This window comes from Amborella trichopoda, chromosome 9, assembly GCF_054954075.1.
Source record: "Amborella trichopoda isolate Santa Cruz 75 chromosome 9, AtrichopodaSantaCruz75HAP2 v2.0, whole genome shotgun sequence".
NCBI lineage: Eukaryota > Viridiplantae > Streptophyta > Magnoliopsida > Amborellales > Amborellaceae > Amborella > Amborella trichopoda.
The window spans coordinates 52,813,537-52,840,492 of record NC_142344.1 but is presented as its reverse complement, the minus strand read 5'-3'; the positions used below and the strand labels follow the sequence as shown (position 1 = coordinate 52,840,492).

Here is a 26,956-nt window from a genome sequence, read left to right as displayed (position 1 = left end):
TGATGCTTAAAATTTAATGCATTGCAATAAATTGCATCTCTCTAACTAAAAAATGGATCCATTTTTAAATACTAATTTTTAAATGCACATTCAGATATTTTAAAAATTATAAATATTTGAGATGCAGTTATAGTCACCTGAATCGGTTGCCCAGGAACATATATTTCCCTATTTATTTATTTGTCTTTTTGTTGAAGTATTGACGTTGGAAATAGAGCGTATTTCCTTCCCTATTTATGTTGTGTCCATAAGCTAGATAATCTTAGTAACCCTTCATAACAAAAGGATGGCCAACAATTTTTTTTGAAAAGATAGAGAGAGAAAAGAACATTTTTTCGATGGTGATTTAATTTAAAAAATCAATGTGATTTTATTTAAAAAAATAAAAAATTAGAGCTCTTTTGATTTAGTCCCTCATTTTAAAAGGTTAAAGATTCTTTGGAATAATTGTTAAAGACTAAGGACATATCCGTCTTAAAAGGTTAAGATGTTAAGATGTAGCCCATATTTTTAACTCGTAGACTTAGTAAATCCCTTAAAGGTTTAAGATAAATCCAATACCTTGAAAGGTCAAGTTGCAACACGTATCTGTATCCCACATCAGGAGTAGAGCAAGGATTTTGGGGTTGCGGTGCTATAAGAATGCCAAATTGGGAGATTAATGTAGCATGTCATGCATCCAAGTTGAAGCGTGGACCACCCCTCCTTTATTAAGAAATTTTAAAATACAAATTTGAAGGGAGGAGTAAAAAAGACGGCTTGCTAATAGTGAAATAAGTTACAGGCCGCTGCCCAAGTGTTAAAGGGTGTGGGTCCCATAATAAAAAATAAAAAAAAAGTAAATTTGAAAGCAACAAAAAGGTGGGAGTTTGATGGTTTGCTCAATCCGTATCGCCGGTACTCTGACAAGAACCTGTCAAAACTGGTCGGTTTAGAGGGGAAACCGGCTGGATCCTGATATTTAGCAGGATCCGGATCAGCCAACCGATTCCCGATCCGGATCACCGACTTTTAATACACTATTCATGTCACTTGAACTACTGTTTATTTTGCTGTTCATGCTGCTTTTCACATTACTATTCATGCTACTGTTCTTCCTTTCTAAGCTTCATATTCAAGCCACAAAACTCTTGATTCTCTCTTCATTCAATATAAACCCCTAGATCTTGTTTAAAATCTATAGTATTACTCTTCATATCCTATTTCTTTCTCTTAAAAATAAAATTCCTTACTGCTATTCGCCTTTTCAGTGCTTAAAATCCAGTCCAAAACCCCAATTATTTTTCTCTCTCTTGCTCATCAAAATTTAGCTGCTGGTTTCTTTCTCTTCTTTCTTCTTCCTTGAGATCTCTTGCTCTTTCGCTCTTTGTTATTCTATTGACAATGGCTTTGTCATCTTGTACTATTGGTCTTCCTAATCCTCAAGCCATACCTGTTAAACTTAATGCCTCGGACTATTTTACTTCGAAAGATTTTGTTCTAACTTATATAAGAGCCTAATGGTTATTGGGGCACATTGATGGTTCATCAAAGCCTACGGTTGGATTTCTTACAAAAGAAGAGATTCGTAAAGATGAAACAACTGAGAAAGTAATCCTGCTTATGATGATTGGATATATAAGAACCAGAACTTCGTCGATTGGATTTGTTCTACCCTTTCAGAGGAACTTATTCCTCAAGTAATTAATTAACCAATCGCTGCAGCAGTTTGGGGGGCCCTTTGTGACCTATTTCCCACGAAGCAGAACCCTGATTATGCATCTTTGAGGTGAGCTTCATACTTCTAAAAGAGATAATATGTCAGCTTTGGAATTCTATAACACGATAAAAGCCCTATAAGATCAGTTTGCTATGGTGCAAGATCCTCAAAGAGACAAGGTCCATTATGTTTTGAGAGGTGTAGGGGATGATTATAAAGTGTTTGTTTCCTCTGTGATGGTGAAGACTTCATTTCCCTGGTTTAGTGATTTGCAGCCATTAATGTTGCAATATGAAGCATTATTCAACCTTAAACCGTCATTGGAAAACTCATCTACTAGTGATTCTCATCCTGTTTTATTATCAAATAATAATTCAAATATTAATACCGGCTGGAATTGTAATTGTGATGGACGAGGTAAACGCTACAAAAGTAGAGACGTGTTGGTCGAGGTAGAAGAATTAATATTCTTCCTTATCAGGGTCGTGGTTTGTTACCTATTCCTTCGACTGGATCATTTGTCCCTTCAGATGGTGATTGTGTTTACCATATATGTGGAAAGAAAATGATGCAACCATTAAGCGCTTTTATCATTATAAAGCCATCCATTTGAAAGTCAAGCTGCTGCCCAGAATCATTCTCTGGAGTACTTAGCTATCATGTCTTCTACAGAGAACTTAGCAGTGCTAATCATGTTTCAAGTGATAGTGGTATGTTCTCATCCCTAGTTCCTCACTTTGGTAATGGCTCTTTTATGATTGGTGATGGGACCTTCCTCAATATCACTCATGTAGGAAGTGTCAGAGTTCTCTACTTATGTGGTCCTACCTATTCATCAAATGTTTTCTTTGTTCCTAAGATTTGTCGAAATATTATTTCAGATTCTTAATTAGCCTGATAAAATTCTATTTCATGTGTGTTTACCCCCCATTTTGTTTTTTACGAAGGAATGACAGTCGGGTATAATATGCGCTAAAGAATCTCGTCATGGATTTATATTATTGATGATCATATCAAGAAGAAGCTCCCATCATTGCTTTTTCCTCCTAGTGCTCATAAAGATGCCAGTGTTTGGCATCATTGTTTAGGTTAATGCAGTCTCGAGTCTTCGAATGAATTTTGTAAATAGGGCCTAATTCCCTTTGATCTTGATATTCAATCTTCGTTTATGTGTCAAAGGATGTGACTTGGGGAAACATGTGAAACTTCCATCATAATAAAGGAGCTTCTGCTCCCTTTCAATTAATTATTCTGATGTTTGGGCTCTCCCTCCACAATCTTCTTTATCTGGTTCTTTTTATTATGTCTACATTTCCCGCTCCACAATCTTCTTTATCTGGTTCTTTATATTATGTTTACAATTGTGGATTTTCTCTCATTTCACCTGGATATTCTTTCTAAAGAAGGAATGGTAGGCATTTCATGTCTTTATGAAATTCAGAATCTCTTTTGAAAAATGCTTCCAAAAACCTATAGTCTACTTTCGTAGTGATGGACAGGGAGAGTTTGCATCGTATAACATTAGAACTTCCTGGTGAATAATGGGGGTGAAATAACAAATATCATGTACACATGCAGCTAAGGAAAATGGAGTAGTAGAGAGAAAACATAGGCATATCAATGAAGTTGCATTGTCCATGATGTTTATGAGTGGAGTTCCTAAATTTTTTTGGACAAAAGCATTTCATACAGTAGTTTATTTCATTAATCGTTTGGCTACAAATGTTTATGGAAAATAACCTTACCAGGTTCCACTTGGGAAGGACCTTGATTATTCCACATGGTGCTCGGTTGGATTTTATGCCTATGTACATATTGATGAGGCCAGTGAAATAAGTTGTCCCCAAAGGCAGACATTTGTGTTTTTCAAGGTATGCTAATGAATACAAGGGATATAGGTGTTGCTATCCTAGATTTAAAATTCTATCTTTGATAAAAGGAGGATGCATATGCCACCTTGTTTTATGGATGCAGGTGATTCAGGTAAACGTGAATTACCATTGCATCATGAAATTCATAGTCGACCCGTGAATCAAGTTGTGGATGAGACACCATTTTTTAGTAATAAAGATGTGGATAGAAGTGGTGAGTAGCACGGTCTTGAGGGGGAGATCATTGATGAAACTCCTCCATGACCTGGGAAAGCGTTCAAGGAATATATAGACCAAGATTCAAATGAAGATTCTTGTAAAAGTGAAATCCCTTATAGATCAGCCAAAGATATTATAGTGCATCACAAAAGAAAGTGTAACGGGCGGCAAGAAGTTAGTGTAAATGAAACTCTCATGAAATGAAGCCGAGGAGATAACTGCTTGCTTTATTAGGACCGAAAATCAAATAGCTGATATCTTCAAAACGGGCTTGCAAAAGATAGACGTGATTTCTTAAAGAACAAGTTATATATGTTCAAACATGATGTTCAATATGAGGGGGAGTGTTGCCTAGAAACCCCCCTTCAAGAAGCAATCAAATTAAACTTTGATGGATACTCTTTTGGAAACCCTGGCCATGCAAGTGCAGGTGGGGTTTTTAGAGATCACCAATACAACATCGTCTTTACCTACTCTGAATGCCTTGGCATCCAAGATATACAGTATGTCGAATCATTGGCCCTCCTCAGAGGCCTGCAAAATTTCGATCGATCTTGGGGACAAAACCTATTAGTGGAGGGGGATGCTCGAAACATCATTTCTTGGGCATCCAGGAAAGCTATTCCCCCCTGGTATCTTGCACCTCTTTATGAGATTGTGCACCTTTGCAGGGATATACCCGTCTCATGGATTCATACCTCAAAGACGTCAAATGGGCTCGCGTATTTGCTAGCCAAGGACGGAGCTAAGGCCCACAATGAAGACTAGGCCCATACCATTTTTTTGCATTGGGCTGGCCACAAAGGATGAAGACTAGGAGTACCCCTCTCTTGGAATGGGCAACTTTTTGACTCTCTTTTTTTTGTAAACTCACTATATACTTTGTAAGGGGGTAAACTTATATCCCCATTTTGTATAGTGTCAGTTGACCTATTCTTTTTTACCAAGAGTCCTATAAAGTAAGGCACTCTCAGGCTATCGCTAACGATTTGTACTCTCATTCTCAAAGCAATACAAAGGTCAATATTTCTCAAAAAAAAAAAAAAAAAAAAAAATTTGAGGGGAGTCTTAGAATGCAATGAGGGGCAGTTCTGTAATATGTGCGTAATTTAATGGTTGATTGTGAAGTCATTTTCTGTAGTGTATAAGGCCAAATTATCCTTATTCAAGATGTAAGATTATACATTATATATAATACAAGAGTTAGGGCTGTGCCCTGATTATGTGTTTTCAAGTGTACCCATTTTCTCTCATCTTCTCTATGTTTTTCAATATCTAGGGTCTCAAAAAGTGTAGCTTGTAGAGGTCATATTGGTGAGATGATTTTTACTCCTGAAACTATGATGATAATGAATTGTGTCTTCTTCAAACAAAATAATGAATTGTGTCTGACCAGGATTGGCACTGAGCATGAGAAGTTTGGTTTTGAATTTGGAAGTCTACGGCCTCTTAGATATGATCAGATTGCTGACTTACTCACTGGACTTGCTGAGAGGTTTGATTGGGATAAAGTCATGGAAGGAGATCATATTATAGGCCTCGTACAGGTATCAGTATGTTCTGCTTTCTTAGTTAACCCTTTATGGGCTTCATGTCCTCTTTCGCTCATTACTACCAGAATCTTGTACTAGCGAAATTAGTATTGATTGCTTCACACCTTGAGATTCGACACGATCATTTGCTAGGCATGTGTTTCAAAATATTCAACATCTTTGGTGGAAGTCATATTTATTATTTCATTGTAGGATTTTCTAGATTCTGGAATTTTCACTCATTGCAAAAAAGGCTTAATTTTCATTGGTAATAATTTGTTGCAATCTTGATGGGCCTTCTTGGGTAACTTCACAAGACTATTGCATTGTTGAAATTGATCAGGGAAAGCAAAGCATATCATTGGAGCCTGGTGGTCAGTTTGAGCTCAGTGGTGCTCCACTAGAAACGCTACATCAAACTTGTGCAGAAGTCAACTCACATCTTTATCAGGTGATTCCCAACTTCCTTATATATATATATATATATATATATATATATATATATATATATATATATATATATATATATATATATATATATATATAGGAAAATGCTGAGGTTAACCCACTAGCTCATATCTACATGTGAGCCCAACGGCCTAGATTGAATCTGGGCCGATCTGATGGTCACGACCTCATTTCGTATTTGAATTTTAATTGTTTTTCGACAAATCTAAATCACTTAAAATTTTAGGCGTGTATATTTTAAAAATAGGAGAATCTAATAAGAATATCAAAAATATAATTTGCAAGAAATAAATTGACCGAAATACCTCCGAAACGTTTTAGGGGTATTTTATTTTTAAAATATTTTTATTAGGTGCACCTTGATGAGAAGAATGGAGACCTAAAATTTCAAGTGATTTGGATTGGTAGAAAGAACGTTAAAAGTCAAATACGAAATGAGGTCATGACCTTCTGATCAGCCCATATTCAATCTGGGCCGTTGGGCTCATCTGTAGATATGAGCTAGTGGGCTAACCTCGGCATTTTCCTTTTATATATATATATTTATATATATAATCTTTTGTTACCTGTCTTTTACTTTGTGAGGAATATCTTGCTAGACCAGTTCTCCGGTACTTTATTTTTTGTGATTATTTTGTAGATTTTATTTTATTATTTATGCTTTTCATATCATATGTATCTGCAACTACTTGTCCTATTACAAGGACTAGATTCAACCCCTTTGCATTTCATTCCAAAACCAAGATGCCGCCACTCCAAGTTGAGCTTCTATTGTGATCAATTTTTCACTCTACATTTTAAAAAGTTCAAGTTGTATTATGAATGATGATATGGCTCTCAGGAGCAAGGTGTATTTAAACAAGTTACTTTCCTGCTGATGCTGACATTCCACTTGTGCTCTGAGTTGTTGTATTTATTGCTCATGATACTTTTTGACACTTATGGAAAATGACAAAGCTGTGCTGAATGTTTCATATGTTCATAAAAAGCCATATAATTGAATTTATTTTAGAATCTCATTCATTGGACTGTCATAAAGTTGCCATGTAAGTATTGGTGACAGTTTGAACAAAGTTCATTTTCTGACAATCTGCTGCCTATGATACACTCTACAAAATATTGGTGGCTTGTCTCTTCACTTCATTGCAATAAAGAACCAAGCAGTATTTTTACATCATTTGAAAGTCGAGCAACACAGAAACCTCAAGGGGTTGTACAGGGTCAGATGCATCCTGCCTTGTCTGTGTCCAACCGTGCTGCCAAAATAGAGGCAAGAGCTTCTGAAACGAAAATAGCTCCTCCACAACAATCTGATAAATACATCTCTATGTTGCTCGTGGTTTGCCCATTTTTAATTTCCGTTCCTGATATTTCAGGTGAGTCTTGAGTCCTGTCAAAAGCACATTGTTTTGTACTCCTTGTTTGGATTGGGATACACTCCCAACAGTGACTTATTCTACTGGTGAGAATTGTTGTTGATCTGCTCATGGTCAAGATATTGGGCTGGGTTAATGTGAAAAATTTCTTTTGACCTTTTTCTTTCGTGGGTTGTATCTCTGCTATAGGTTCCTAAGGTAATTTTTCTTTTTAACAGGTCATAAGAAACAGTTTCATGTGATTATATGGGTATAATCTTGAAGCTTTGTTCAACCATGCTTCCCTGCTTAGGATTTTGATCTGAATGTTTCAGTATATTGATGCCGTAATTTAGGACTCTCACTTACCTGTGGTTTAAGAATGGATTTCATGAATGGTATTTTCCTTTGGAAATGACGTATCATTAAGGGTTAGTCGACATTTGATTACTTGTAATGTTTTCAGTTGGTAAAGTTGACCTTCATTTGACATGCTGTCTCAAATTTTATGCTACCTCACAGGTGAAAGCTGTAGCAGAAGACATGGCAATAGGTTTTCTAGGAATAGGATTCCAGCCAAAGTGGGGAGTGAAGGACATCCCCATAATGCCCAAGGTACCTTGTTATCCATCCTGTGAATAGTAAGAAAAGTGATGCATGTGATATTATTATACTAGATGAATCAACGTGGCAATTCTGCATCTTTTTTTCCTTCTAGAATTGATTTTTATATTTGATATATGCTAATATACATTAACTCCTCATTTGGTTTACATAGAAACTAATAATGGAGGGGATTTTTTTATGTCTCCGACTGTGCCTACTGTAAATAAGACATTTCAAAAGTGATTTTCTAATACAACTAGGACGTGTTTCAAGTGTGTGGGAGAGTGGCATAATAAGTGAGAGTGATGGCACATGGTAGAAAGTTATGTTTTCAATGTCAAGTTCACCTGTACCAAAGCTTTGTTCTTTCATGAGCTGTTTAGTCAGTTTTGAGGTCGATGGGGTGTTAAGTTACATTTAATGTTTGAAAATTTGGAGGCAGCCGGGGAGCCAAAACACCTTGCTGGGCGCCCTGGGCGTCCTTGCTTCTAGGCGCCCGCCATGGAACAACTTGGTCAACCTTTAATAAACCTATTATTAGGTTGGAGGGGGGGGGGCTTACTGGTTTTGGGATTATATCACTGAATTTGTGCTGCTCTAATGGAAACTAATGGTTGATTAGGAGTAATTAATGGTTAATTTGAGAAATCGAGTTGTGATTTGCATTGATTATTTCAGAAAGATAGCTAGCTACTTTCATTCTCTAAACATGATTTTGAAATGATTGTTGTTGATAAAAAGGACCAGTCTCAACGATATGTGGAAGTAAATGTGCAAGGGTCTCTCACGAATTAGGGTTAGTTGCACGTTTTGGTCGGATGGAAGACTAGTTATAAGAAAATTTAAAAATTTGGCTAAACCCCACAAAAAATTGTAAGAAATTTGACTACGGATCAGTGCAATATATGATTTCATATTACGCAACAAAGAATTTTTCTGAAAAAGTAAAAACAATATTGTGTGTATTCCTTCATGTATCTATTTGAAGTTATTGGGATATTGTTATTTGAAATAAATAGATTATAGTGCCAAAACAAAAAGTCTATATCTGAAATAAATAGACTATAATAAAGGTGTAACATTCCCCCCTCCCCCCATCGTTTTGAAACGCGAAGCAAAAAACTGGGCAATATGTTCATTTACTATCTTTCCAATTAGTAAATAGAATGGTGCAAACTTTGGTCTTTTTTTTTTCCTTTCATATTTATTCACTGTCATTGTTTTTATATTGCTCAGAGTTTTCTGTGAAATACTTCATGGGAATTCAGCATCTGTTCTATGTGTTTTTTTATTGTTTAATGTTGTCTGTTGACATGGATTTAAGTTACTTAAAATGGTGCAGGGAAGGTATGAGATAATGAGGAACTACATGCCAAGAGTTGGTACTTTGGGACTTGACATGATGTTCCGGACATGCACAGTTCAGGTGGAGTAAAACGTTATTTTTATCTTTGTGCTTTGATTATTAATGTTCCTCCTACCTTTCTCCATGCCTAGTCATTTTAAAAGTGTCTTGACAATCTAGATACTACTATATAGCTTTTTCAAATAATCAGGACATGGTGGTGAATGAAACTCATGCTTACATATCTGTCATTTTCAGGTCAATCTTGACTTCATTTCAGAATTGGATATGATCAGGAAATTTCGTGCTGGTCTAGCTTTACAACCTGTGAGAATAATGCCATTTGAGATTTGCAGTAACAGTTGTCTTTTCTCATGTTTTTTGGTAGGCTAAATTGGATTCTACTTTTGGTGATAGATTGCAACTGCACTCTTTGCTAATTCACCTTTCACTGAAGGAAAGCCTAATGGCTATCTCAGTATGAGAAGGTTAGTACCCATGGATTAATAGAGATAACAAATAAATTAGTTGCTTAAGAGTATTTTCATATCTGATTTTTATCATCCGTCGCAGCCATGTTTGGTCTGATACTGATAACAATCGCACAGGCATGCTTCCATTTGTTTTTGACGACTACTTTGGGTAATTTCTAGTCTCTCTCTTCTGTAGGTAATGCATCTGAAATTATTTTTCTTTGTTCATCAAATATCTATTATATGAATACTTATTTTCGCAGCATTTTATATTCTTTCTGCCACTATATTGCTATTTCGCTTCACTTCTTGGTTATACTTTCTGCATGTCGAGTTCTCTATGATGAACATGAATTACATGCTTATGTTTTCATTATGGTGAGCAGAGAATTTATTTTACCCACATGTGCACTTGTAGAATTTCTTATAAGAATGTAGCTATCTGTGTCTTTGAGCACATGTGCAATTTGGGCATTTTATGTGATCACCGCATACCAATGAAGTTGAAAGGAAGTTCTATAGGACAGCTGTGAGACCAACTTTGCTTTATGGGGCAGAATATTGGGTGGTCAAGAAACAACATACCCATAGGATGAGTGTAGCTGAGATGAGAATGTTGAGATGAATGAGTAGCAAGACAAGAAAGAATAGAATTTGAAATGAATACATTCAGGAGAAATTACATATGGCTTCAATAGGTGAGGAGATGAGAGAAAGTAGACTCAGGTGGGCTGGCCATGTGCAGCGCAGGCCCCACACAACACCTGTTAAGAGGTGCAAGTTGGTTCAAGTAGAAGGATTAAAAAGGGAAGAGGTAGGTCTAAAAGGAAATGGTTGGAAGTAGTGGGAAAAAATATGTCGACTTATGGCCTCACTGAGAGTATGGCCTTTGATAGAGTAGAATGGCGGACCAGGATTCATGTAGCCGACCCACCCCAAATAGTGGGGAAAAGGCGTTGATGATGATGATGATGATGAACTCCCCGTGGTTGATTTCACTTATGTGTCTCAAGTTGGGAGTGCACTAGAATTAGAGTGTGAGCTTGGTCAGCCACCATTTCGGTCAATATTTAACTAGACTTCGGTTGATTCATTGAGGTCAGAGTATTGGGGACTCAGCAGGTTCCACGCGAAATTGATGTGTAGGTTTTAATCACTTTGGGCATTATCCACCACCTGAAAGCCTATGTCGTCCCTTGTAATTTCCAAATCATTGAAACTGTTTTTTGTGGAGAAGCACATGATTGCTATGGAAATCCGCAACATGGGAAATGTCGATAAGACTAATTTCAAATAGGTGAAGCCCCTTGACAAGAATCTACATAGAACATTGTTATCGAAGGCGGCAACCAGAGGCAGGGCTGTTGGATGCATCTCGCCTAGGTGCACGCTTGAACTGCAAACACTTGCTGAGATCTGACAGGGGGGATCTGAAGAACAAAGATGCCTTGCCCCTGCCCTGGGAACAAAAGATGTGCAGATGAAGGCTAAGTTCAGTAATTCGTAAGCGGATCACCACCTAGTACTCGGCTTGTGAATGGAGGCAGCATTGATCACAACCCCTATGTTCACACCATGGCGAGCCTCCACATAATCGATTGCAAGTCACCCACTCAGTGCATTAAGACTATAGACCACTCCATCTGGGTTGCCTATGAAGAATTGATATGATGTTCCAGTCAGAATACATTCATTGGTGTCCCTCCCCGCTATCCACCATCCATTCTAATGTATGGTACAGATTAGATAAGTGATCACCACCACCCTACTGCCAAAACACCAGCACCACAACCCTGCTGTAATCGACATCGTTGCCGTTTCTGATGTAGGACCAAAGGCATTGATCCTAAGATGAGCAGTATGAGGGTTGTGCGGCTCGGTTGTGGGGGTGTTGATCTAGGTTTTGGAGAAACTTGAGCCGGGTTTGTGAACTTTATGTGGGTTCAATGTGCAGCACGGGTTATGATTTAGGGTTGGGGATGGAAATAGTAGGGTTAGGTGTGTAGATGATTTAAGGTTTGGATCACTCAAAATGGCCATCCTAGTAAAGGTTACATCCTTCAAAGATGATAACATCAGTTGCCTTCCGCCCACAACTGGGACACCACAACCATCATCTCTTTGGTGTTGGTGGCTGTGGTAGAAGCCACCAACCATTCCAGGTGGTGCATGGTTACCGAGGTTGCCATCCCAGGATGGCAAATCCACTTCAGAATTGCAGTCCTACGATCCAGGAGCAGGTTAACTATGAATGTCATTCCATAGGTGATGGGACATGATCCTTGAGCTGTGGGATCGTTTAGTAAGAATATTAGTGGATCATTTGACTTAGGATAAACAATCATGACTCTACCCTTTGCCAACTAAGAGTATGGAGCATGGACAATGCCACTTTGAGAAATATTATGATCAGTGCAATGGAAAATTTGCAACCATACAATAACTTATTTCTCTGCATTAATGATATTACACACGTGACTAACGAGTGATTTTCAAGAATTAAATAATGTTGACAAGTCCATATACAAAAAATAATAATGTTGACAAGTCCTATATGGTTGCAGGCCTAAAGATTCAATCACATCAATGTATGATAAATTGCCCACTATACTTTTTATCCAAGAAACATTTTTTCTGGTGAAAAAATATTACAAAAGAGCAAGCATGTACCGGGTGAAAAGTAGATTTTTTCCCACTAATATCCAAGAATATTCAGATCAGATGCTTGTGATTGTGCAACCTCACAAGAACCAATGCATGTACCTATGCAATAAATACAGGGACCTTCTTTCCCAAGCAAAAATATTACAAAAGAGATATCAATAATTTTACTTTTTTAGCTTCCATAGGAGACCTTTGCTTTGAAAAAGGAAAAGTAGTTTTATTATTTATTGTCTGTGGATGTGAGAGACTTTGACGGGCTTGGATGACTGATGTTTATTTCTATATTTGATTAATATTTATCAAGCAATTTGTTGTAAATGTTTTCAGCCACAGGGTCTTGAACTCATTTCACCCTGGCTTTGTTGTGATGTATCATGATGTTTATGGTATACCTTCCTGTTTTTATGGGTGAAGCCCTCTACTTCATACACATCATGTGTCTGGCCTAGAGCGATGCACATGATATACCTGCCATGTTTTAACTATGGATGCCCCAATTTTCATACACATCAAGTGTATGGGTCAGAAACTATAGCTGTTGTTTTCCTTTGGATTAAATCTTGACACATTAACTATAAGTAAACATTAGGGACTTGTTCTTTGTACCTTAAATGGCAATTACTTTGAGGTTAACATTAAGAACCACCCCCAAATCCACCTACATTTGGCCCAGGATTTGATTTTGTCAAAAATATGATCATTTGATTCGAAGAAATCGAAAATTTTCAAAAGCAGGTTAAAACTTGCCCAAGTCTTTGATCTACAATATTGATGAAATGTAGTATTTGTTTCTCAAATCTACGACTTGTAACTGGTAAATCTAATGAAAATCTAGCTTAGGTTGAATTTTTGGATGAAAATATGGGGTTTTGGGGCTCCAGTGTTCAAGGGAATGAAATGGGGGCTGATTTTCACCCTCCTTACATTTCTGCATCAGTGAACAGTTCTCGAGTGAGTACTGTAGCAACTCTCCAGAGTACTGTAAAATTTGGGGTGAGTCTGCCTGAGCCACCCTCGAGTTCCACAGTACTTACTAGGGCAAGTTTCTACACTACTCGCCCGAGTACTCTATTTGTGCAGTGTCCCCAATGTTGGTGAGGATAATCTTCTCTACACCGTGTGGAGGCTGAGTAACTCGGCGGAGTTCGAGTCAACTTGGCCAAGTCCTGGAAAACTGGTCTACTATTCTGTCTTTTCCATCAGCCACAGTAGTTCATATTCCCCATTGTCTAATTTTATTTTATTTTCCCACAGATCAGGCTACCTTCTCCTCCCTTAATTCCCAGCCTTCCCCCATCCCAAACTTTAACAATAGATGGCCTTTCCTCACCAGAAATCCTCAAAGATGACGATCCCTAGCCTCCCTCATTCTCCTGGCCCATTTCCTCATTCTTCATTTCATCCCCCTTCCCGCTCCCACTTTGTTGAGAATCGTACCATGCTTAACCCCCTATCACGAGGTGTCCTCATGACTGGTCTGACTCCCATTTCGGTTAAGGAATCCATAATCTCTGAATGCCTTTTCACCCTACAGGCCTCTTTGGTCAGTGTATTCAAGCCACCTTTAAATGCTATCAAAGGCATTTTGTCCTGGGCTTGCAAGACTTGGAGGACCCCTTCTTGAACAGAAAAGGCTTTCCTTCAAAGGGACCTCTCTCTTCCTGTACCCCTGGAACCCAACAGAAGGCTGCACCACGTTGCTGGAGTCTAGACATAAGCGGAAGGCATCCCACACCATGTTTGTAACATTGAACCATTCAAAGACGATCGTGTTCACCCTTTAAAGCAGTAGATTGGATGGGTTTTGCTAGGACCAATCATGATTCCATTCCCTGCAGATTGAAAGCCTTGTTTGAGAGACCATTCCCCAGGTTATCTCCATTCGATCTGCAAAACGTCTATTGAGTCAGGATCATCAGTGAGCAGATCCAAACTATTCCACTAGAACAAGTACAATTTGGTCCATCCTAGACCTCCATTCCTCAAGACAACAGATAAAAACTTGTTACCAGCAAAAAATGCAGGCCAAATCCTAGTCATCGTCCTGAGAGCTTATGGTATGCTCTCTCCCTGGACCAAATTCTCTCCTGCCCTCTGGAATCTTCCCAGACTTCGAGATTCCAAAGATTGGAAACCTCTAGAGCAGCTGCGAAATGCATCAATGGAGCTAAATGGCCTAGAACAAGGGCCCCTGCCAGCTGGAACGTCAGTGTCTCTAGGCCTATGAGAAGCCTAGTTGTGCCTCCAATTGACCAGCAGGGAAAGAAAATATCTGCGCCCTCAAGATAGTGCATTCAGAAATAAAATTAATTTTTTTTTTTCAAATCCACTCTGCCACTTAAAATTTAAATTTGTATTTTTTGAATTCCACCCTTCCATCCTTGATGCATATCGCATCCGAGATAGGTGATCTGACAGGCCTCATCCCACGAAAGGCCCCACCACTTGCCCACCCTTTCTTCAATCTTCAACCACACTGTATCCAAGTCACCCCCCAAGCAGCTGACTTGATGACCCCATCTCCCACCCTACCCCCTCAGAGAGTCCTCAACCCCCATGTTCTATCCCCTCCCCATGTTACAGCTGGCAACACCCTTTGTCCATATCTCCGTTCAACAACTATTCTCTCTTTCTCTGCCTGATGGGCTTGCAGCTGCCTACCTGCTTGCCTGATACTCCCCTCTGTTCTCTTGCTTGCCCCAAATAGTTGGCCTCATCACTTCTTTTCCTGCTGCCCCAGTTAGTCCATTGGATGCCATACCCCCTCAACCCATGACCCCTCATCGGATCCAATCAAACGGCTCGTCTTGACACATGTACCCCCTGCCTCCCGGGGCAAAATTTTACCCCATATCCCTTGCTAGCCTTCTTCCCTTCTCTATGGAACACCCTTGTCTGTTATCCCTTCAAACCCCTAACCTTTCTTCCCCCAAACTCCATACCCATTCAAGCTAGCTTATTTGCCTCATCTCATTAGCGTATCTCAAAACATACGCACTGCAATATTGCCTTTGAAGCTATCCAATCCTTTGCCTCCCCATGTAGTTCCCCTAATAATCGTGATTAATCTGACCTCCTCTTGTCTTCTCCTTTTTGGCGAAAACAAGGTTTTATTAAAACCCTTTACCCGTTTCTTTGTGTCCCTTTGACCCTGAAGCTCCAATATCCCAATCCCCAGTCCTACATCCCACCCTCAATCTCCCATAGACCTTCCCTTTCTCCTTGCTCCTACTAAATGTGCTGCGGGGAGGACAAACCATAATGTGATGGTGCTTTCTCGTCATCCTTTGACCATTCTCACTACGCAGTAGACTCAAATGAGATAGAGAGAAGCTTTGGGGCAGACGAAAATATCAAAGAGATGTGAAATGTTGTGGGTGTCACCTATGAAGGCAAAGGGTTAGGATTCGAACCGGTTCTAAGATCGGATAGGGTGCGAGGGATCGTGAAAGGCAAGTAGGTCCCTAGGTTTGGGAACATTTTCCATACACCCCAAAATTTAACAATCGAGATCCCAATATGTTGGGGAGCTAGATCCTAACTTGTAGGTATCAAATGATAAGTTATGCGAGTCCGAACTCCATTTGGTGAAAAAATCAAGGTCCTCAAATGCACTCAACTAGGCTTCCCTAGGCTGAGTTTGCTTGCCTAAGGTTCCCTAGTTGAGCAATGCAGTTCATATAGTAGCACAAGTAATTAATGCGTTTTATTAAAAAATCAATATTTTATTGACAATGTAAGAAATCTAATCATTCTAATAATAATTTAATATTTTGTACTCCTTCTGAGTGTAGATTATATTTTTATTAAGCAATACAATTTTTAAAGAGATTCAAACTGTATAAAAAGAATTCAGAAAATCTAATCATTATATAATAATTTGATTTTTACATTATTTTATTGTATTTTACGACTTTATTTAATGTAATAATAGTCATGGCCATCCGTCTTTGCTGAATACAAATTATTATGTTAAGCAATGTTTAAAAAGTGGGTGACTCGATCTGGAATCGGGTATCCTCTAGCCCGCTCCGGATCCACTTAAAAAATGGGATCCGGCCGTTTTGACACAGGAACCGGTACCATGTTGTCATACATCAGTATCATGATGCCATCAAACGGTCTTGACTTTTTGAAAATCTTGAAATTTGTGGAGTTGTTTAAAATTTCTTGTAAAGTGGGCCCACCACATACGTGGGCATGGAACAACCACACAATATCCATTCAAACTTACCATTCTTGTCACGTGCTTGAGGACAACATGAGTTCATTTCGTTTTATATGCCCATTTGCTCCCACATCTCTTTGATGTGGGACAAATCTTTTACAAGCTCATTTATTCATCTTCTATCGAAGGAGTATGGCGATATTTCTTTTTTAAACATTCAACAACCAATAGCGCCTTGCTTTTCCAAAAGATTTATAATATGTGGTAACCACTCGTGGGTCTACACTATTGTGGCGAGATAAGGAACAAATTCATAAATAAATTAATAACTAAATAAAAGGAAAATTATGTACTATGATTAGAATATAATAGATACACACAGGATTGACATTGAACTAGGTATCCACGCTTCATAGGAAACCTTATGCTAATAACTAATTAATGCTTTCCTCAAAAATGCCAAATGTTTTGAGTTTAAACTTAAAAATTATTGAGATCTTACGTGTAATTCTGAAATAGCCTTGTCATTGGTCACCTATGTTTGATTTTCTTATTTCAATGACTGAATTTATTATTATATCATAATTAATAATTATACATTGATAACCAAATCTTGTATCATAAATTATGTAATGTATTATTTTTCTTGTTGTTGTAAGTAAGATTTTTTAAATTAGATGATATTATAAGACATTTTAGATTTATTCTTATTTGTATACTAAGTAATTATAAAATATAAACCAACAAATTCAATTTCAGTATATAATATTATGGTTAGCTAGGTTGTAATAATTTTGTAAACAAAACGTGCAACTAATGTATTATATAATACTTAAAAATGTCAATTAGTTATGCAAAACAGCCATTACTTAGCATTAATTGAAGCTCAAGGTCCATTATCTATTAAAGAGGACAAGAGGAGCAATAGGGTCTACTACTCAGGCAATTTGATCCCATGTTGGTGGAACCTCATTTCTGTTTTCCTATTGACCCTTAGATATGATGCAAAGAAATGGATCCCATGTTACTTGGGATCTCAATCCCTAATCGGAAGGATCAAGATCTGAATGTTCAAAAATCGCAGAAGAGCATGATTCCCCTATCTGGAGCATAGGAGCAAGCTTTTGGAGCGTGATAGACCGCTTGGTTGGGATATGCCGGTAACTATGGGCAAGCACTATCAATGGGGGACCAAACATAGACAAGGGATTGAAAGCCAAAGGAAAAGGAAATAGGGAACTCAAGAATTTCGCCTGTGAAATAAATTATGATAAACCTTAGTCTCTGCTCATTGTTGAGGCTCAGCCAGGCACCTTACCTTGGATCCTTCCTCATTAGGATTCTTGCGTGGAATGTGAGGGGTTTTAGGCTACCCCAATATTCGAACTCTGTTTTTTCTCATACCTACCTGTCAAATATCATCATCATTTCCAAGAGAAAAAAAGACACTCCTTTTCGATTTAAGTTCTATTCTTTTTGGGCCGTAGACCTGCTGCTTGATCTGGTCTTCTAGCCCAAGGGTTTCATTAGGCATCAGGATTCTTTGTTGTCCTACAATTATGTTATTATAGAGTCCCGAGTTGGTTGTTTTGCAGGTACAAATTCCTTTTCTGTCCTATCTGATGGATTTGGATGACAGTTTTCAGCAGTTTACAGCCCAAATATCCTCAGCTCAGGGAGCTCCTTTGCATTGAGCGCGATGACGTAATAGCTTCTGGCTGAATACCTTGGTGTCTAGGGGATGACTTTGGTGTACGCTGGTCCTTTGAGAACAACGGAGGAGAAGCCTTTTCGGAGTTCATACACAGGCACAACATCATTGATTTGTCCACCTGGTCTAATCACCTTTCTAAACGACAATGCTCTTAATCTTCCCTACTTGGGAAGAAGCATTCTATGGGGTTCAAACTGTAGTTTAGCCATACTCCTTTTGAAACTTGACTTTTTTAGAAGGACTGTTCTCCAAGACACATTTTAAAATCTTCAAGAGCTTTTTTCGCTTTGAATAAAATGAAGTATTGCCATATTATCTTATAAAACTTCTAAAAGATATTTTTAAAACTACATTAAAGTACTTGTGACTATCTCCCTTGGTTTAGGGACGAAGGTATATTCAACCATCTCTCTCTCTCTCTCTTTAAATTTTGCTTTCCTTTTACATTTGATCTCTCAAAGCCATAAAACTTGATATGCATACTTCTATTGTATAAGCCTTCATCATTTTTATTGGTAGAATGATTTTACTGGTTAAAAATGAGGTCTTAATTATCATCATCATCGTCAAAGTGTTTTCCCAACTAATTGGGGCTGGTTACACGAATTCTGGTCCGCAAGTTTGCTCTATTAAGGGTCCTATAAGTCCCCATATCTTTTCTTACTACTTCCAACCATGTCTTTTTGGGCCTACCCCATACCCTTTTTGAACATTCCACTTGAACTAACTCGCACATCCTAACAGGTGCTATACTAGGTTTGCACTACACATGACCTGCCCACTTAGGTCTTTCTCATCTTATCGCCTATTGGTGCCACACCTAAATTTTTTCGGATGTATTCATTTCAAATTCTATCACTACTTATCTTACCACTTGTTCATCTCAACATCCTTTTCTCCGCTACCGTCATTTTATGGGTATATTATTTTTTGACTGCCCAATAGTGCACCCTGTAGAGCAAAGTTGGTCTCACAGTTGTTATATAGAACTTGACCTTCAGCTTCATTGGTATGCGGCGATCATATAAAATTCCACTTGCACATTTCCACTTCGTCCGCCCAACTCTAATTCTGTGAGCGACATCTTCCTCAATTACTCCATTATCCTGGATTATTGACGCGAGATATCGAAAGTACGCTCTTTTTGGTATTTCTTGGCCATCAATCTTAACTACTTTCTTGTCTCTACTCCTATTATTACTGAACTTGCATTCCATATACTATGTCTTAGTCCGGCCTACCCGTTCTGGTCACCATGATACACTTACCTTCACATGGAGTTGACTCGTTTTAAGGCTCGCTCACTCCACTTGTTCCTTTAGGCGAGTAAGGTCAGGGCAGGTACGGTAATAAAAAAAAGCTTGTCTCTAAATTTTAAAACCTTTTGATTCTAGAACATCCCTCCAGAGTTCTAACTTTGTGTTGACGTTGTTTTGGGTTTCATAGATCAAAATTGTGTCATCTGCAAACAACATACACCACGGTACCTCATCTTGTAGGTGCCTAGTTAAGTCATCCATAACTAAGACAAAGAGGTATGGGCTCAATGCTGACCCCTGATGTAGATCTATTACTACTGAAAACTTGTTTCTCCACTAGTTCGTACACTAATTAGTGCTCCATTGTACATATCTCGCACCAAGTCAATGTAGTGTTTGGAGACTCCTTTCTTTTCCAACACCCATGAAATTAAATCACGAAGTATTCTATCATAATCTTTCTCTAGATCAATAAAAGACCATGTGGAGGTCTTTTCCGTTTGCCCTAAACTTCTTAATCAGTTGCCTAAGTAGGAAAATAGCCTCGGTTGTTGACCTCCTTGGCATAAAACCAAATTGGTTTTTTGATACACTCATTTTATGTCTTAATCATTGCTCTTTTACACTCTCTCCCAGAGCTTCATAGTGTGGCTCATAAGTTTGATCCATCTATAGTTTGCACAATTCTATGTCTCATTTGTTCTTAAATAGGTACCACAATACTTTTCCTCCAAGGTTGGGATTCATGATAAGTTTTGACGAAGTTTTACGTTGTCTACCTCCTAACACAACCCAACTCCTTTACCTGGACATGAGACAAGTTGAGGGAATGTTTAAGGTCCACACCCTTCTTAATGACGATCTTTATTTGATTACTTTATTACTTACATTATGAATTAAGGATCCTTTGTTTTGCTTGTAATTCATTGATTTTACTGGCACCCCCCCTAGAAAAATACATCTTAAAAATACACATTTAACTTCTTTTAAGTCCATTTTGTGCGGCAAATCCAAAATAATCATGTCTCTTTTCTCAAAAAATTTTGGCACTCCGTAACTTTTGACCCTTAATTTTCATTGCAGTTTTTTTGGAATAGATTTGAAGCCAGATCTCTTCCCAAGGGCCTATAATACTTCTCATTAAGGGTCGTCTCTTAGTTGAATGCGACTTATCTAAGGTCATCTCTTGGGCTTCCAAGATCACTTGTCCCCCCACAATTTTTACATTTGTTTGAGGAGGTCTTCGATACTATTAGGCACTGGAAAATTTTGTTCTCCTCACATTTGAGAAGTTGTCAATGAGATGGCCTATATCTTAGCCAAAGTTGCAGTGTTTCATCTATCTAATGTGAAAAAGTCTTTATTCTCCCTTTAGCCTTCTCTCTTGAGTGTTTACTCAGTGCTTTTTGTGAAGGTTTGTCCTCTTACTGAATTTTGTTGTATGTAAAAATGTTTTCTGCAAAAAAACTAGGCCCTTCTGGGTGAATGCTGTGGCAATGCAAGCCAGTCACCGCGGCATTCTTTTTGTGCTTGATATATATTTTCCACCCAACTTGTAAATGCAGCCAGAGACCTAGAGATAGTCTTGGTTCTTGGGAGAAAATAGAAAAAGTTGAAGAATGTATGAACTTGTCGAATTAAGCCATGGTTGTTCTAGGCAAATCGGTCTTTTTATTGGCATGAAATGGGCTGTCAAACCACATGGCTGTCTTCCAGGTTCTTTCTGTTGTTTGTATGTCCTTTTTTCCCCTTGCTTGCTTCTCTCTCATGAACAGGCATGAGCGGGAGATTATTCCATGTTAACACAAGGAACTAGCCTTGTGGCTTAGGTACTTGAAATCTCCTAACATTTGTTGAAATTCATGAACTGATCCACACTTTGCTTAAAATTTAGTGAGAACTCAACTGATTCTCTGACGAGTAGTTTGGCATAGGTCAAGGTTCCATGGGTTGGTGTTCTTGGTCTATTCATATTTTTTGCATATTCGTTATTGTTGTTTGTTGATGCTCTTAACTGGAATCCTCAGCCTTTTATTTTTCTGATATGTACATTCTGATTGATTAATCTTGAGAAACATTAAAGATATCCACTTGATTAATGATGTTTCTGTGGTGTTTCTTGTCTGTTTTGCTGTAGGTTTGAACGCTATGTGGATTATGCTCTTGATGTTCCTATGTATTTTGTCTATCGGAATAAGAAGTATATAAATTGCAGTGGGATGTCATTTCGGGTTCGCCGTCTACCTAGCTTCTCGTTCTTTCCTGGCCTTATGGCAATGTAATATTTGTTTCTAATGGACCTTTTTGAAATGTCAATATTTGAGCTTTCGTGTAGGATTTTATGGCTGGTAAGCTACCTCCAATTCCTGGAGAACTACCGACCCTCAATGATTGGGAGAATCACTTAACGACAATCTTTCCTGAAGTACATCCTTTAACCTCTTCCTCAAAAAAACAAATTGCAAGAAACACGTTGGAAATTGTTGGCTGTGGGAATTTGTAAATGGTATTGGTGCCCATATTGTATCGTTCACTATCATTGCAGGTCCGGCTGAAGAGGTACTTGGAGATGAGAGGTGCAGATGGAGGCCCTTGGCGACGATTGTGCGCATTGCCTGCATTTTGGGTAACCATCTTTCTTTTTCTTTTTTTTTATAAATATGGACGGCCATGTATATATATCATTTTAATGGTATGTATATTTGATTTGAATTACCAGCTCATATCATATTCTATTAAAAAAAGAGAGCAATATTGTTTCTATTGTTGTATTCATGTTCCTTGGGGTTAGGCATATTCAACTCAACATGAAACTTATTCATGTAATCATATGCAGGTGGGTTTGTTATATGATGAGGTTGCGTTACAAACAGTATTAGACATGACCTATGACTGGACAGTTGAGGAAAGACAGATGTTAAGGACGAAGGTCAGTAACCCGTGGCAAAATATAGTTCAGTGGCCAGACTATTATCCAGAAAATGCGCATAAAAGTTTTTCTATATTCTGTTTATTTCTTTTCCCTCTTTTCATGAAGTTTACATTTAATCGTTGTGGGTGTCCAAATTGGTCTCAATGGATTTCATTCTATTGTAATTCTACAGAGTAAGATGAATAAGATAAACCATTGCATATTTTGTTGTCCATGGCACCAATATGGACCAATGTTGCGAGATTGTTTTTTGCTCTCTTTCTATTTCGTTGCGAAGAGAATCTTCAGTGCCTATCCAAGTCTGGAACTTGCCACAGCTAGCAGGGCTTAGAGCACATCTGCACCCCTCAAAATTGGGGCCCTCATTTGGCTAGCAATTTCAAATAAGGCTCTGAGCTTGACCAAACCCCAAAATAGGACTTTTTGCCCCTTACCCATGCATCATGTGCTGAAAAGATGAGTTGATCTCCCTTCTTTCCATCCAATGCAATATCACTGCCCGTATGGTCCTTCCCATGTTCCTGGAGATTGAGAAAGAATTTCAACCAGATCCTTCATATTTGCAACTCTCACAAGTTTCTTTTCCTCAGATTTTGGAGAGGCAAACTCCATTATCCAATGCAAAGTCGCTGCCCACCAGGTCCTTCTTATATCCCTTGAGATTGGGAGTACTTATGACCACATCTTTCATATTTGCTACTCTCAACAAGTTTCCTCTAGTCACATGTGGAAAGGGGTGGACTCCATTGTGGGTTCCATAGCCAAAGGGTCTGGCGACCTCCTTGCTAATCCTTCGGCGACAATTGGCAGAACCCACTTGAGGGTTCCTGCTATGGCCCCATCCATTTTTTTTTTAACCGCACAATTTTGTTTATGCTCTTTCATGTGTCAATGTACATCTTAATCATGGTTACCAGGATCAGGATCAAATCAGATCCGGGTTTGGGATCGTGGCATGCAGGAAGTTCCCTATGGTAGTGTTCGTGGTTCTTACGCCCTGAAATCTGGGGATCTCAAGGGAGCTTGATCCATACTTAATTGGGACTAAATGATAGTTTATATAGGACCGAGCTCCATCTAGTTAAAAATCAAGGCCCTCGAGAGCAGTTAACTAGTATGGTAGCACAGTATATTATAGTGCTATTATAATATACCTCATTATTAGACAATACCATATTGTTATACCATACGATAATAGCATGCTATATACCGTATTCATCTATACTTTACTATATGCTACTATATGTAAATCTAATGTCTCGGCTATATAGTATGTACTACTATACTATACCATATTGCTTACTATACTAATATACTATACGCATTGCTAGATTATACTATACTATACTACACAGCTATATTACATTGCAATCTTAGGGAATCTCGATCCCATCTAACTCAAAGCCTCTATCCCAATAGGAAGGATTGAGATTTCAAATCTAAGAATCATAGAGTGAGATTCCCTTCCCTGGAGCGCGTGATTGGGATTCTGGAGCAGATTAACCCATTGATCGATGGATCCTGGTAACTAGGCATCTTATACAATCAATACAAAAGCTAGTTCATCAAAAACAGAGAAACAGTTTTGGAGCCTTGGACTAAAGTAAAATATTTTAAGTAGAAAATACAAAGATGGTGAAAATACTGGAAACATTTAGAAAATTTCTATTTTTTTATACTAATATTTACATTTAGAAAATGTTTAGAACAGAGTAATTGTCAAAGACGTTATCATCGTGGATACGAGTATTACTCACATGTATTTAACAAGTAGTAAAAGTCATTCGCCCCTTCTCTTCAATACCCACCTCGTAATTGAAACTCGTTGACCATGATCAAGGAAAGAAAAGAATAACTTGGAGATACAGTTTAATTATTGAATTGAGGAATGGAAAACTGAGATTAGCACTTGTCATCCTTACTGATAGTCAGTGACTCGATCTTGATAGATTCAGACCTTAAATCTTGTTAAGAGTTTGTTTTTGTTTTTTCAAAGAAGTTTGTTTATTATTTTCTCTTGAACATGGCCTTTGACTTTTGCCTTCAAAAGTACCACCTTTGTCTGTGAATATTTGCCAAAGCCCTTAAAAGAACTATTTATTAAGGTTTACAGATACCTAAGACTGGTCTGAGGACACCATTTCGAGATGGCTTACTGAGACATGTTGCACAAGATGTTGTAAAACTGGCCAAGGTAAGTTCTTTTCTTTCTGAATTTTTGCTTATTTCTCCTGTACGATTCAGATTTACTTTCAAATTTCATCAGTAACAAATTAATTAACGGAGCATTGTCAAAGCATGCCCAGACTAATGGAAGTAAAAAGTAAATTAGGACTAGGGATAAATAATCCATATTTGCGCCCGCCCACCCACCCACAAAAGATTACTTTGTGGGCTTCCTCTCACATAGGTATTTGTGATTTTCAGGAAGGTTTGGAGAGAAGAGGTTACAAGGAAACTGGATTCCTCAACGAAGTTGCCGAAGTTGTTAGAACAGGTACTGCTGCTAGCACTAGTAAAGAGTTGAATAGTTCAATTCCTTTTCCATGGTGTAGCTGTAGCCTGAAGAGTTAGTTCACACAATAAAAATATGTTTGTGCATATATACTGTACAATACAGCAGTCACACACGTGTGCGTGCGCAGAGAGAGAGTGAGAGAGGGCATTGAACTACTGAAATTCCGAATGATTCAGATTATCATTTTTACTCAGGTGTGACGCCCGCAGAGAAGCTTCTAGATTTGTATCATGGGAAGTGGGAAAACAGAGTCGATCCTGTTTACGAGGAGCTCCTTTACTAGCCCTCCGCTTCCATGGAAATGTAGCCATTGTTCCCTTTGTTTATGAATTCTCTTTTCAACCCATCTCTCTTTCCTTTCCAATTTCCCCTCTACGATGCAGTTGTGCAATTCACATTGCATTGTTTGTTATATCGTAGAACGTATTTTCCAAAGCAACAATGCCTTGAATAATTTTTTTAAAGAACGTCACGATACACCTGCTAGCCTTTTAAATAACAAATAAATTTATATTGAATTTGATTTCAGGGAATGGCTAAATTGTCCTACTCTATGTTTGTTTTCCTGGGTTCAAAAAACAAAGTAAAAAGAAGGGGTTAAGAAAATCAGAGAACAAGGGATAATGCAAAGACTAGGAAACGAAGTTCTTATAGGGAAGCAAAATTACTTATTGAAGTAAAGCTGTAGTATTCTACGCCAACCATTTTACTATGACACAGTACGTTATGTGTTGGCCTTAAAAGGCTTGTAAATTTTGACGCTTTTAAATGCGTCAAATCTATACTACCCAATGTAAATAGACTGTTGTAGAGTATTAGGAGTTTAATAAGGTTGCGGACAAAAATATCGTTAAAGAGAAAACTTTCTATGCGATCCCCTTCATATATGAATTATATGTGGCTTTATTTCTCAACCATTCGATTTGAATGGACGACCACGATTGCTCGTTGCAATGTTATGAATTTTTTTTTTTTTTATGTTTAGTTTCTTTTTGTACTAAAGTTTAAAAAGGTAAGTTCAGGGCGTCTTCTCGTTGGAGTGCACCTAGCAGGAAAAAAAAAAAAAAATTTGTTGTGAAAATAATGATTAAAATGCCACCATAAGTTTTAGGGGATTTGGGTAATTTTACATTACGGAAGTATCCTATTTTTTTATTTTTTTATCATTTGAGTCTGTCAGATTTCGTCCAAAATGATTTATAGAATAAATATTAAAAATAAAATAGTCTGAGCCATCGAATCAAGGTCAAATCTTGAGAGTTTGTTACTCAAGATATCCCAGCTGCCTAACGGCTAACAGCAAGGTTCAAATATACTTTATATTTGTGTGGGGTTACATGTAAAGCCCTCCCATCATTAAAGGGTTCAAATATCTCATTTATTATTTTGGAGTTCACCTCTTTTTCTTTTTTTTTTGTAAATATACCTCCTCAAAATGTTTGATAATCGTGAATAATAAGAACATTTTGGCAATTTAGCTTAGTTATGTGGTTTGAGACAAATTTGAGAATACCCACAGTTGTTCACGGTTTGGAATAGTGAAGAAAATATCCCATGGTTCCATATTGCTATTTCGGAATAACTAGGGGTATTTTAGTCGTATTATATTTTTATTTTCCCAAACCTGAGCGCTAAGTATTTTTTGTAATTATCTTGAGCCATTTAAATAGGTCAAATTATTAAAATGCCTTTTTATGGATTTTCAAATTTAAAATAATGATAATTTAAAAAAGGGTGCAGTATGTATAGAGCCGACACTCTAAACAATCAAAGTAAAGTGCACCTTCAAATAGTATCGAGAACTGTAGTTTTAATACCGGAAATCTTTGTGATAGCCTTGGAATATATTGTTATATTTAATTATAAAATTTAAAGCTTAAAAAATAGTGTAGATCTAGTAGATTTATGAAAACTTGAAAATTGAGGGTCCAAAAATATGTTACACGATGCACTATTTCTAAAACTTGAAGTCCATTTTTTTTTCATGTCCATACATCTTGATGTTGAGGTGATCAATTTGATGATATTTTGGAGGTGGTCTCTAATTTGATTTCGCCTCTATATAAATTTTTCTTTAAAGATATAATAGACAAATTTTTTGCCGTACTTTTATGAAATGAAATTTAAATAGTA

General features: G+C 37.7%; 1 protein-coding gene and 1 long non-coding RNA gene across 4 annotated transcripts in view; both read left to right on the top strand.

The window, feature by feature from the left end:
- The window catches only part of GSH1 (glutamate-cysteine ligase), a 56,453-nt gene extending 31,097 nt beyond the window's left edge, over positions 1–25,356 (top strand). For all 3 annotated transcript variants that reach the window (XM_088846158.1, XM_011627757.3, XM_006851793.4), the window contains 14 exons: positions 5,186–5,336; positions 5,665–5,772; positions 7,667–7,759; positions 9,093–9,176; positions 9,354–9,422; positions 9,513–9,583; positions 9,669–9,737; positions 21,511–21,604; positions 21,709–21,798; positions 21,919–21,999; positions 22,210–22,302; positions 24,419–24,499; positions 24,733–24,802; positions 25,018–25,356. In XM_088846158.1, the coding sequence (XP_088702284.1) occupies positions 5,186–5,336; positions 5,665–5,772; positions 7,667–7,759; positions 9,093–9,176; positions 9,354–9,422; positions 9,513–9,583; positions 9,669–9,737; positions 21,511–21,604; positions 21,709–21,798; positions 21,919–21,999; positions 22,210–22,302; positions 24,419–24,499; positions 24,733–24,802; positions 25,018–25,106 (1,243 nt within the window). In that variant the 3' untranslated portion in view covers positions 25,107–25,356. The remainder of the gene's footprint in view (positions 1–5,185; positions 5,337–5,664; positions 5,773–7,666; positions 7,760–9,092; positions 9,177–9,353; positions 9,423–9,512; positions 9,584–9,668; positions 9,738–21,510; positions 21,605–21,708; positions 21,799–21,918; positions 22,000–22,209; positions 22,303–24,418; positions 24,500–24,732; positions 24,803–25,017) is intronic.
- Positions 3,448–4,019, top strand: LOC148780654 (uncharacterized). Its single transcript, XR_016040324.1, has 2 exons — positions 3,448–3,570; positions 3,674–4,019. It is a non-coding gene; the product is annotated as an uncharacterized LOC148780654 (long non-coding RNA).
- Positions 25,357–26,956: the final 1,600 nt, after the last annotated feature.